The sequence below is a fragment of the Rhinopithecus roxellana genome, chromosome 12, assembly GCF_007565055.1.
Source record: "Rhinopithecus roxellana isolate Shanxi Qingling chromosome 12, ASM756505v1, whole genome shotgun sequence".
NCBI classification, from domain to species: domain Eukaryota; kingdom Metazoa; phylum Chordata; class Mammalia; order Primates; family Cercopithecidae; genus Rhinopithecus; species Rhinopithecus roxellana.
The window spans coordinates 59,576,051-59,589,912 of record NC_044560.1 but is presented as its reverse complement, the minus strand read 5'-3'; the positions used below and the strand labels follow the sequence as shown (position 1 = coordinate 59,589,912).

Sequence of the window (13,862 nt, the reverse complement as noted above, 5' to 3'; positions counted from 1 at the left end):
TTGGTACAAAGGAGTTGGCACTTGGAGTCTGTTATAAAAAGAGTAGATTTTCAAGTCAGGGGTTACTTTTTGTAGGATCATGTTTTCACTGAGCTTCTCCCCATGTTAACTTAGAACATTTCTTAGTGTACTGTAGTATTAAATGGTTATTAGACAATTTTCCTACCTAGTGGTTTTTAAAGCATTTCCAGGGCATGTTTGGGAGAGATGGCATCTATTAGATATTATTAGCCCTATTCCCTTTCTAGCTGAATAGAGCAGTAACCTACTTTTACTAGGCAGTAAGTCTGCCTAGTCATTACAAGATTTTGTAATTATATCAGTCTTTAAGTTGTAATACTTCCCCCAAAATGTATCATTATTATAATATCTAGTTTTATGCTTATAATAAAGTGACAGTTTCTATCATAAACATCTACTGGTCTTGTTTTAGTCGTCTTCCTTGTTTTCGGATGGGCACTCATAGTAACCCATTTAGCCAGATTGTACTTTTTTTTTTTTTTTGAGACTGAGTTTCGCTCTTGTTGCCCAGGCTGAAGTACAATGGGGCGGTCTTGGCTTACTGTAACCTCTGCCTCCCAGGTTCAAGCGATTCTCCTGCCTCAGCCTCCTGAGTAGCTAGGATTACAGGTGTATGCCACCATGCCTGGCTAAAGTTTTTGTATTTTTAGTAGAGATGGGGTTTCACCGTGTTGGCCAGGCTGGCCTCAAACTCCTGACCTTGTGATCCACCTGCCTCGACCTCCCAAAGTGCAGGGATTACAGATGTGAGCCACTGCACCTGGCCTGTACATTCTTTGAAAAAGATATCATAATAAATTATTATAAAGTAAAAATTAACCAGACCGTTCTAAGAAATGAAATGTGATTAGATTAATTAAATTATCTGGCGAATTGGGTACTAAAACCGGAAAATCCTTGTTGTTCTTGTTCTTGTAAAAAATACATATGCCAAAAATAATAAAAATGTCCTTTTGTAATTGAATTTTGTAGCACTTTAATAAGCATCCAGGTTATCCTATGGGTATAGAAGATTTGGTTATTTGTGTGATTTTTTTATGCATAACCTAAATGGTTATGTATACTTGATATCGAGAATTTGGAAAGTCCTTTAGGACCAGAGTAAGAGATGATATTATAAATTCTGTTATGAGAAATGTTTTCAAGGGCAATCTTTAGATCACTGCCAAAAAATACTGCCTTACAGCAGTGTCTAGAAAAGAGCAAGTCACATTTTGACTCAGTTCAAACTAATATTGAGTTGTAAGGATTTGGTATATTTCAGGATCTTTTTGATTTGCTTTTGATGATTTCTAAAAGTCCCGTTTCAGTTTCTTAGTATCCTCGAGGCTACGGAGTACCAAGAAGCATGAAAGATGTCACTGTGAACAGATTCTGTACCTTTATTTCTTCTTATTATAGAAGGAGTAAATCTATTAGCATACGTTCATCATCTTCTTTAATCCTTTTTTTTCATTATTTTATTTTAAAGAAAGAAATTTAGGAGGTTCTAGTATTCTCCATGGCTGAAGCTGAGAGAGTCTGAAACCCTGATGCTTAAGCTCCATTCTAGATCATAGCTCCAACTCCTTCAGGATATAAGGAAAAGAGATTATATTTCCACAATGATAGATCTTTGGTTGTACAGGTAAGTTATTTAGTTTTGCAGTAGTGAAGACAACTATAGTTTGACTTCTTTTTTTTTTTTTTTTTGAGATGGGGAGATTTGTTATTTTTCCATACATCCTCTGTGTGGCAAATTGTAGTTTGGCTAGCTGTTTATAGAAGTATGGAGCTACAGGGAATGGGTTAGGAATGAAATATTCCTCCCCACCTTTTTTTTTTTCAACAGGGGTATAAATGAAGTGACTGATTATGTTGGAATTTTTGACTCAGGAGGCATTATGAAATTCCTTGACTTCCTTTTCCCGATTGTCTTTTGAAGTGTGTCTTCATTTACTTTTGTCTGTCTGACTGCTTGTCTGCCTGCTTACCTACCTACCTACCTACCTACCTACCAATCTACCGACCATCTGTCATATATCAGTTTCTCTTAATGAGAAAGAATTAACAAGTCTTTTTATATAAGACCGTACATAATAGAGTTCCCAGACTTCAAAGAAGTGACTATTTAAGAACCTTAAGTTGAATTGCATGGGTGGGTTACCAGTTATGCTTCTACTTTTAACATTATAGATATGGTGGTAATTGCACTGCTGAGGTATTGTCTTAAAAATAATTACATGACAAAAATGGCCTCAACATTATTAAATAGTTTGTTTATATTCTAGACAACTAGAGAAAGAATCATATTGGTAACACTTTCCAGTTGCATTTGCTCTTTTTTCCTTTTACTTTGGTTTGTCTACATGAATATATACTGGTATCATGACCAGTTTACTAAAAATTGTTCACTTAATAAAACTAAATATTATGATAATAAATATTAGCTAGAACATTGGTGTGATGGAAGATTGCCAGCTCCTCAATTCCCAAAATAAACTTTACCATTTTGGTGATTATAGTAGGGAAAAAACGCTTATAGGCAAGGTCTTTGAAATATCTTTTTGAAATTTCTTTCTCTTAAGTAAATAGCTAGAGAAGTATGTCATTAGGTGGGCCTTTTTTGTTTAATAATTATTATTCCTTTTAGTTCTTATTGATACAGTTCTACAGGTACGATCACAGGAGCTGGAAATTTATGACCTGAAACATAGCTGATAATGCTTCAAAGAGTGTTTTTCAGAATCCTATAGTTATATTTGGGTAACAGTAGATTCAAATTTATGGGAGGGCAGTTCAGCAGCAAATATGTGGGTAGGATATGTGAAATCGTAGGTAGGATTCAGGGCTTAATATGAATGGACAAGTTGAAATTTGGTTGAGTGGTCCTTCTAAGATATGGCCTCCAATAGGATGATAATTCATGAAGGTGGGGAAGAGAGGAAAGGAGTCTGGTTAATTCTAGTTACTGACCACACTCTCTTTCCTCTGTATTCTAGAAAGTGCCACTATTCATTATTTGGTAGATAATGTATAGGAAAAACTCCAGTGTAGTTGTTAGATTGGATTTTGCCCATATGAATATGTTAATTAATGGCTTCCCTTATTTCTAAAACTAGAGTGATTGCGTTTCTAATTTCAGACAGATGCTGTCTAAGTTTTTGACCATATACCTCTTATTTTGTTAGCCAACAGGGGTATTTCCTGAGATAATTTGTAAATAAGTTCATTTTTATTCCTTAATATTTGGCAGAAATACAATTTTGTACTCTAAGCTTCATTGTATTCTTAAGAAACTTTTTGTGATGCAGCTAAAATGAGGAAAACAACTGCTTTAGTCTATAATATTTTGCTAAGCATGACAAAACAATGTTGAGACTTGGTTGAGATAATACAGACTTTTTATTTTTTATTTTCTAAGAGATAGGCTCTTACCATTGTCCAGGCAGTTCTCAAACTCCTGGGCTCAGGTGATCCTCTTGACTCAGCCTCCTGAGTATCTGTGACTGTAGGTGCCCCCACTTCCCTGCCCCCGCGCCTGGCTAATGTAGACATTTTTGGTCCCTTTTTATTAACTGAATTTTGCATTCAGTTTATTAGATGATTATAGAAAGTATGTGCCTTTTATATATGCCTATCCAAAATAGAAAAGATGTGAAGAAAAAGATCAGAACAGAAAAAATTCATCAGAGGGAAGATTAGCAAAATTTTGTTTAACTCTGATCTTAATAATTTTAACCAGTTTATTACCTCAAGTGCACATCACATGTTAATTTCAGGCAAGATATTTTTATAGTCTTCCATTTGGTGCTTCCTTGGCCTTATGTATTTTTTTTTTATTATTAGGATCCAGTAAGAAATTAAAGAATATATTATAAATAGGTCTAATTTAGTTTGAAACTTGATGACTCTTAGTAGAATTCTGTCTGACTTCAGTAGCCTAAGGCAGTGTTTCTCAAACCCTAATACATACATGAATCACCTAGGAACCTAATTCACTGGTAGGTCTGGGGCAGGCATATTCTGCATTTCTAACAAGCTTCCAGGAGATGCCCATGATTGAGTTGCAAGAGTCTGAGGTACCACAAGGATCCTTGTTATAAAACAAGTTCTCTTTCAGTACAGCCCAATAGCACAGAATTTGAGAATCCTAAAACTAGGGCTTTGTTCTAGTTATTGAGTGAAATGAAAGCATTTTTAGGGTGTAGAAGAAATGAAAAGAGACTTAATCTTTTATATTAATCAGTGTTTTCATATTTTATTTAACTTTCATATTAATCAATGTTTTCATATTTTAATCAGTGGAATGGTGAAGAAGTAAGATAGGCCTCACTATATGTGATTTTTTTTTTTTTTTTCATTCGAGACAGGGCCTTGCTCCCGTCACCCAGGCTGAAGGGCAGTCACATCACTGCACCCTTGACTTCCCAGGCTCAGGTGATCCTCCCACTCAGCCTCCCTAGTACCTGGGACTACAGACATGCGCCATTACACCTGGATAAATTTTTTGTATTTTTAGTAGAGACAGGGTTTCACCATGTTGCCCAGTTTGGTCTCGAATTCCTGGGCTCAAGTGATCCACTTACCTTGGTTTCCCAAAGTGCTGGGATTACAGGCTTGAGCCACCACGACCAGCTTATAGGTGATATTTTTTAGCAAAAATTATATGTATAAAAAACAGGTTCTTAGTACTACTAATAATAGGTTCATTTCATCCAAAATAGTCTCTCTTTGAGAAGTTTGTACTGCAAGGCAGATTTTGCTCCCATTCGGATTGGTGTGGAAAGAAAAGGTTAAGGAAGTCTTATTACTGATTATTGGAATAATTGAAGAGGTTTATAGGCCCTTAATTGGGATTGCATTTTGAAAAGTAACGATTAACAGATTCTTTTTTGTGTTTAAAAAGTATTTCTATTGCCAGTATTATTTTTGAACCATAAATTATGAGTATAATTAAATTTGCATTAAAGATAATATGGATTAGATTTCGTAGGCATTTTATTTATTAAATTAACTTAATCTTATGCTTTTTTGTGTGTTTACGTACATATTTAATATTTAAAAATAAGTAATCTTAACATTTTAGAGTGCCAGATTTGGATACATGAAACAAGTTGCTTTTCATATATTTCAATTTATGTTCTTTTCTTTTTATTTTTTTTTGAGACAGAGTCTCGCTCTGTTGCCCAGCCTGGAGTGCAGTGGCGTGATCTTGGCTCACTGCAACCTTTGCCTCCTGGGTTCAAGTGATTCTCCTGCCTCAGCCTCCCGAGTAGCTGGGATTACAGGCATGTGCCACCATGCCCTGCTAGTTTTTGTATGTTTAGTAGAGACGGGGTTTCACCATGTTGGCCAGGCTGGTCACAAACTCCTGACCTCAAGTGATCCATCTGCCTCAACCTCCCAAAGTGCTGGGATTACAGGCATGAGCCACTGTCCCTGGCCAGTTTGTGTTCTTCTAAAACATCATTTGAAGTTTAACTTAAATGTTTTATAACTAAAAGTGGAAAATTATGGGACACTCAGTGTTTGTTACCCATGAAAAAAACAGAAAGATTTAATCTTAATGATAATTTATTAGCAAATGAGAATTAAATGTCAGCAGTTCTTTTAAGGAATCCCCAAAACAATAAAAGTTTACTACTGTAATAAATGTGTTTCTAAGTTCTGATTGGTGTCTCGTACTCATTGTTCACTTGATTGCTATGAAATTCTCTAGAACAAATAAACATGCTTTAATTCCAGGGCTGGTTTTGTGATTCTTACAAGATTTTAAAAAATTGTTAATTAAAAATTTAAAAGTATGCCATACTCGGAGACAACACTAAATTCAGCCCACTTAAATATTTACAGGGTACTTTCTCACTTGTCAGCAGGCAGGAACAGGGAGATTATTTCCTTTAGTGTTTCTTTTTTATATGTGGTAGCATGTTGCTGTGTCTTCTGTAATTCTTCCAGCCTTTCCACTATTAGATACTTCTTGTTGAAGCAAAGGAGAGATTGTGTTTGATTTTTAGGGAGAGGAGTCAGAATGGCATTTTGAGGTTTACATATGAAGGGAGACTGTTGATGACCAAAGGCAGGAGGAAGGGACTGTGAAACTTGGCACTATTGCCACCACTGGCCTCTTTCTCTAGCTAATCATCCTGCATCTCACTCAAAGTTAGGCAGTAAAATGACAGGGTACTTTGTGAAAACTAAACAGAAGAGGAGCAGGGGAATAGAGACTTCAAATGTTAACAGCTCCTTTATTTTGCTTGATGGGAGAGCCTCTGGAAAATATCACCAACTCACTAGTTTACCCAAATGGATCAATCCAGGCATTTTTCTATATCCCTTATATTTCTGTCATATAAACCTCAAGCATCCACACCAGAATACCTTTTCATCTCCCAAACCACACATTAAAACTGGCACTGGCATATGCTATACACAGGAGTTCAAAGAAGGAAAGGGTGGGATTATATGAGTAGTCTTGATTTCTTAAATGTGAGTATTTGCTTCAGAGGCTTCTTTGCCATTTTTCTGGTCTTTGGAACACTACCTTTCACCTACTAATTTATGGCTTTTAGAGACTAGGAAGGCTTGGGTTTGCTTTGTTTTATTCTTAGCCAATGCAAGCTAGCATTGTGATTTTTATCTATTTAGTTATGAAAAATACTGCAAGCAAAATTTTTTGGATGCCAGATTATTAGTTACTAAGGGATTTGAACTGAAGCTCATTTTGGCAAAAGTAAATTAAAAAGAGGAGAGCCTGCCTTTCTATATACCAGGAACATTTTGAAAGAACAGGAGAAATGATTGGAATAGTTTTTGGAAGATAGCTGCTATATAAGTTCAAGATTATTTATTTATTTATTTATTTATTTATTTATTTATTTATTTATTTAATTTATTTGTTTTTGAAACGGAGTCTCGCTCTGTCGCCGAGGCTGGAGTGCAGTGGCGTGATCTCAGCTCACTGCAATCTCTGCCTCCCGGATTCAAGTAATTTTCCTGCCTAAGCCTCCTCAGTAGCTGGGATTACAGGTGTGTGCCACCACACCTGGCTAATTTTTGTATTTTTAGTAGACACAGGGTTTCACCATGTTGGTCAGGCTGGTCTTGAACTCCTGACCTCGTGATCCTCCTGCCTCAGGCCTCAAACTGCTGGGATTACAGGCATGAGCCACCGTGCCCGGCTGAAGATTATTATTTTAATGACCAAAATGAAATCACATCTTTAGGATAGATATTTTTTGGGTATTTTATGCCTATCTGAGAGGCAAATACACAGTGAGGCAGGTATGGTCTCTAGAGTCCTGCCCTGCCACTTACTAGAATTGTGACCTTGGATAGATTACTCAGAGTGTGCCTTAATCTTATTCGTGAAGTAGGGATGATAGTAGTACCTGAGTTGTTATGAGACTTAAGTGAGTTGATGTATGTAAGTCATATAGAAAGACTCATGGAATATATTAAGTGTGTATACTTGTTAGCTATAATTTATATCATTATTGGAAATGTTAAAGAATTTTTGTCACATAATTTAATATTGGCAGTTATATAAACAGTTATATAGACCATAACGTCCGAGTATACTTGGATTAAAAAAGTTATAGCTTTATACTTTCGTTCTAGGTATATTAACTGTTACCTTTTTCTCATTATTTTGTTTACATTTTTGAAGGTTTCCCAATGAGTGGATCATGATGACCGTATTGTAGGGACTTGCCATAGTATGGCTGCTTCCCGATCTACTCGTGTTACAAGATCAACAGTGGGGTTAAACGGCTTGGATGAATCTTTTTGTGGTAGAACTTTAAGGAATCGTAGCATTGCGCATCCTGAAGAAATCTCTTCTAACTCTCAAGTACGATCAAGATCACCAAAGAAGAGACCAGAGCCTGTGCCAATTCAGAAAGGAAATAATAATGGGAGAACCACTGATTTAAAACAGCAGAGTACCCGAGAATCATGGGTAAGCCCTAGGAAAAGAGGACTTTCTTCTTCAGAAAAGGATAACATAGAAAGACAGGCTATAGAAAATTGTGAGAGAAGGCAAACAGAACCTGTTTCACCAGTTTTAAAAAGAATTAAGCGTTGTCTTAGATCTGAAGCACCAAACAGTTCAGAAGAAGATTCACCTATAAAATCAGACAAGGAGTCAGTAGAACAGAGGAGTACAGTAGTGGACAATGATGCAGATTTTCAAGGGACTAAACGAGCTTGTCGATGTCTTATACTGGATGATTGTGAGAAAAGGGAAATTAAAAAGGTGAATGTCAGTGAGGAAGGGCCTCTTAATTCTGCAGTAGTTGAAGAAATCACAGGCTATTTGGCTGTCAATGGTGTCGATGACAGTGATTCAGCTGTTATAAACTGTGATGACTGTCAGCCTGATGGGAACACTAAACAAAATAGCATTGGTTCCTATGTGTTACAGGAAAAATCAGTAGCTGAAAATGGGGATTCGGATACCCAAACTTCAGTGTTCCTTGATAGTAGGAAGGAGGACAGTTATATAGACCATAACGTGCCTTGCACAAATTCACAAGTGCAGGTCAAGTTGGAGGACCACAAAATAGTAACTGCCTGCCTGCCTGTGGAACATGTTAATCAGCTGACTACTGAGCCAGCTGCAGGGCCCTTTTCTGAAACTCAGTCATCTTTAAGGGATTCTGAGGAGGAAGTAGATGTGGTGGGAGATAGCAGTGCCTCAAAAGAGCAGTGTAAAGAAAACACCAGTAACAACCTGGACACAAGTCTTGAGAGTATGCCAGCCTCCGGAGAACCTGAACCATCTTCTGTTCTAGACTGTGTTTCAACTCAAATGATGTCTTTATCAGAACCTCAAGAACATCGTTATACTCTGAGAACCTCACCACGAAGGGCAGCCCCTACCAGAGGTAGTCCTACTAAAAACAGTTCTCCTTACAGAGAAAATGGACAATTTGAGGAGAATAATCTTAGTCCTAATGAAACAAATGCAACTGTTAGTGATAATGTAAGTCAGTCTCCCACAAATCCTGGTGAAATTTCTCAAAATGAAAAAGGGATATGTTGTGACTCTCAAAATTGTGGAAGTGAAGGACTAAGTAAACTGCCCTCCGAGGCAAGACTCAATATTGGACATTTGCCATCTGCCAAAGAGAGTGCCAGTCAGCACATTACAGAAGAGGAAGATGATGATCCTGATGTTTATTACTTTGAATCAGATCATGTGGCACTGAAACACAACAAAGAGTATGTGTAAATATGGTAACCATGAATTCTGCTTTGTTTATTATTCCCCAAGTTTTTCGGTATCTATTCATAAATGTCTATTCATGGTGTTTTTATTACAGCTAAAATTAATGTTTTCACTAAAATTTTAGGTTTAACATGATTTTCTCAACTCTTAGAAAAACTCCAAAAAAAGACTTTTAAACTCAACTTTACACATGTGTTCTATGATAGCATGGTCTTTCCAGTTCTGATATTTCTTGTCTCAATTAGAAAAGACATGGTTGGTAGCGTTTTTGTTGTTTTAATATGTTTTATATCATTTTTAGTTAATTTATAAAATGGAAACACATCGAGTTGCCACAGTGTGCTTTGATTTATAATTCTAGGTAGCATAGAACAATTAATGAGTGCTTAGATGTCATCCAGATATGTGAAGTCTGGCAGGCTTGATACCTACTTTTATCTTACTTACATTTAATTCCGAATTAAAATTTTTTATTAAAAAATGTGCTTTATGCATCATCTTTGACTTTTGTGACTTAGAGAAGTGGATATTACTATTAACACTATGCAGTATATTGTAATTAACATATTAGCAAGAGTTAGTCTACTGGATAGTTTACATAAAACATTTGACATAGCTTTTCCTGATACTAAATATAAAGGAAGACTGTATCTTAAAATATTACCAGCTCTCAACCTTGCTAAGTCACTGTTTTAAATAAAGAATTCTGTATCCAAAATTTTCACAATATTACTTGCTTAGATTTCCTATATTCAGGGCTGTAACACAAGATTTGGAGCTTACTATGTCTAGATAATCCTGAAAGGAACTATAACACACAGTGCTCTTAAATATCATGATTAGCAACGGTAAAAGACAGACTTATGTAATAAGTTAATTACCTTTACTCCTACAGGGTAGGCTTTTGAATTAATACCACAATCAGATTATATAGACTACATAAATACTTTGATTTGAGGAACATTTCTAATAGTTTTGTTGTGACAATTGCCAGACCCTAGTATGTGTCAAATCAAAGTATCAAATCCTGGTTGTGGGGACATATTTTTATTTTTGCCATACATTGTAGATAGTTTAGATTTGTATATGGTAATACAGTGATCTTTCAGCATAGGCCTCTCTTCTGAAAAGTTTTCTTCTGCTCTTTTGAAATACTATTTTAATATTGTATTTGATAGTTCATGTCATCTGAGCATTTTACAATTTTGTGAAAATGTTAGAGTCTCGAGTATTTGGAATATTTGAAGTCTAATTTTAGATAGCAGAACAACTCATAAATGAAGTTTTTTTTTGTATTAGAAATAAGTTGAGTTCTGCTGTTCATATATACTAACAGTTTTTTTTTTTTTTTTTTTTTTCCTGAGGCAGCATCTCGCTCCATTGCCCAGGCTGGAGTACAGAGGTGCAATCGTGGCTCACTGCAACCTTGACTTCCCTGGGCTCAAGCAATCCTCCCTTCTCAGCCTCCCAAGTAGCTGGGACTACAGGTGCATGCCACCACGCCTGGCTAATATTTTTTTGTATTTTGTAGAGGCAGGGTTTCGCCATGGTGCCCAGGCAGGTCTTAATCTCCTGGGCTCGATTGATCCTCCCACCTCAGCCTCCCAAAGTATTGGGTGTAGGCATGAGCCACTGCACCTGGCCTAGTATCAGTTTTTAAAACTAGACCTGTTTATCTGCAGTGCAGGGAAGGAGAGCATATGTCTTAGGAAAATACCAAAAACTAAAGAAATGTGAATTTTTATAAAATGATATATATTCTGTTCTTTGCTTTTTATTGTTTTAATCTTGACTGGTTATTGATTGTGGAAATTTTTTTTCTAGTAATTCACTACAGTATTACTTTTTGTAAGAGATTGCCTGATAATAATTCTGAAGGATGATGTTCACATAAAACAGTTATCTAAAGATACAGTCATAACATTGATATTCCACATTCATAACCCTTTGAGGATGAGAACAATACAGCTTAATGGGTGCTTTTATACATTTAATATAGTGTGCTTTTATATGTTTATTTTTCATGCGTTCCTTAAGATATAGAGAGTCCTTTGGAATTTGGATGCTAGTTGCTTTGTTAGGACAGTGTTTTCAAATTAATGCTTCATTGGGTGACATTGGGGAAAACAAATTACTGATTCTTCCTTTTTTGCCTTGCTCCAGATCATTTGAAGCATAGCACTTTTTTTTTTTTGGAGACAGGGTTTCACTCTTATCAACCGGGCTGGAGTACAGTGGCACAGTCATGGCTCACCACAGCTTTGACCTCCCAGGCTTAGATTGTCCTTCCACCTCAGCCTCCCACGTTGCTGGGGCTTACAGGTGCACACCATCACACCTGTCTAATTTTTTGTAATTTTAGTTGAGACAGGGGTTCGCCATGTTGTCCAGGCTGATCTTGAACTCCTGGACTCAAGTGATCTGCCCGCCTTGGCCTCCCAAAATGCTGGGATTACAGGCACGAGCCGCTGCATCGGGCCAGGATAGCACTTTTGAAACTTTATCTTTTTTGTTTTTTTCAAAGGAAGCAAATCAGAAGTGAGATGGAGTATCGTGATTAGCATCTCAGAGCTAATTTAAGGAAAATTGGGAGAGGGTGTTTGATCATGTCAGATCTAATCTCTTTCAGTATAGTCTCTCTTTCCTCCCCTATACCTTCATTCCTATGCTTTTTGTCTAGAGCCAAGAGATGGTTGGATATAATGTTGGCTCTTTTTAATCCAAGTTGCCATTGCTAAAAATAGCATCATGACATCTGTCTAGTGCTTTCAAGTCTCAAGTAAATTTCTGGCAGTTTGAAAATGATGTTAAAAAGCACTTGGGTTTAAAAAAAGGCACTTGAAGGAGATGGTTTATTACTGTCCTGTACACACGTGTATATACCTTGTCAAATGTTACTTCTCTTCCTTATTCTCCCTATGCTAGAAAAGTTCTCCAGGTAATTGCTTTTTGAAACCAAGGTTGAGCATTGCCCAGCCTAAATATGAATATCTCTACCAGTAGGGAATGAATACTTCCTGATAGCCAGTTTTAAAAGTAGGTTGTTAACAGAAAATACTGAGCATGGCATAGTTGTTTGTCTAGAGCCAGGGGGACATAACTCTGTGTTACTCTAGTTGAAATTTTTCCTCCAAGCTAACAGTGATCAACAGCCTTCTATCCTAGTGTTCAGCTTATAGTTTATCTGTCTTGTGTGCAAAGATATCCCATATAAGGTCATCTGATCACTTGTAAATGTTTGCAAAAGTATTGTGTAGAGTCCTAGTCTTAGATGTAATTTATGATAAGTTAGGCAATAGACCAGGGAAACAAATCTGTGGATGTTCTGGGTACTAGCTTGATGCCTGTCTAGATGCCATCCCTCTTCTCTAGCGCGTAAATCCACAGTGTTCTTTTATATATTTATTTTTACAAATGGAGAACCCCACTGTGAGAAAGGAACCAGAGAATATCTTTTTCTCTGGCAAGATTCCATCTGTGGATTATTTTATTAGACATGACTTCTGAAAGATTAGGGGTGGAGGATCAAAAGAAATATTCTTTATTTGAAAGCTCTTTGATCTTCAGGGTTGATAGAATCTGTTAAAGTGGTAGATAATACAGTACCTAATAACTTCTTTTTTGGCTTAAATAGCCTCCCTGAATGAGATTGTTTACATAACTGTGATTGCCCTTTCTGTTTGGGAATTGACCTCTTGCTAATTTTTGAAACAGGAGCACTGAAACAGATCTCTAAATTTTGAAGGTCTGGCTCCAGGAAGCGCAAGTGTGGAAGATTTTAGGTCTTAGGCTTTAATGTTCAGAGCATTTCTTCCAATTCAAAACGTAATCACTGGAAAATAAACTTCTAAATGAAAATGTGATTTGGTCAACTGCCTCTGAATTATCATTGTGCGACATTACTTAAATAAATTTGTTTGAAAGACCTTGGGTATCTTCATTTAAGGATTGTTGGTATTATAACATTTCATGAACAGATAAGGGGGTGAAAAGTCAAATTTAGGGATTCTAGATTCTTGAGATCTTACAAAGATTAACTTAATGATAACAGATTGCTAACATTTATACCAGTTCTTAAGTTTCTACATAATGAACCTGTAAGATAGTTATCGCTCATCTAAGAGTGTTGCTCAGGTACTCTGCAGGTGAACGTATTATTTTCAAGCCACATTAAACAGTTTCTAAGAATTGTAGTGTTAAACTTGGTTTTTGGAAAATATTAATGATAGTAAATAATTATAATATGTCCTTCTATTGCACCATGCTTATTTCATAGTTGATTAAACAAACATTTGATATTTAATCAATTTTGGAAGCTGCATAGAGAAAATCTTAATCAGTTCTTGGAGATTTACTTATTGAGAGTCTACTTTTACTGTTGGTCAAAGTAATTTCTTTCAAGGGACCAGAAAAACTCCAGAATCTTGCTTAAAAATCACTAGAGGAGTCATCCTGCCCTGAATAAGATTACATTTGTATTGTGCTTCATAATTTACAAATCAGTTTCATTAGTTTCTCGTTTGACTATCATGACAGTTTGAAAGTAGACAGGATAGGTACTGTTATACAGTCCCCATTTCCTAACTCGTAATTAAGATTTTTAAATTATTAATTTTAAGTAACATAA

General features: G+C 36.1%; 1 protein-coding gene across 7 annotated transcripts in view; it reads left to right on the top strand.

Moving 5' to 3' along the window:
* ZZZ3 (zinc finger ZZ-type containing 3) overlaps positions 1–13,862 on the top strand; it is a 126,598-nt gene that overhangs the window by 46,476 nt on the left and 66,260 nt on the right. For 6 of the 7 annotated variants that reach the window (XM_030913362.1, XM_030913365.1, XM_030913361.1 and 3 more), the window contains 2 exons: positions 1,493–1,648; positions 7,673–9,228. In XM_030913362.1, the coding sequence (XP_030769222.1) occupies positions 7,724–9,228 (1,505 nt within the window). In that variant the 5' untranslated portion in view covers positions 1,493–1,648; positions 7,673–7,723. The remainder of the gene's footprint in view (positions 1–1,492; positions 1,649–7,672; positions 9,229–13,862) is intronic. The other variant, XM_010380672.2, reaches the window with a different exon arrangement.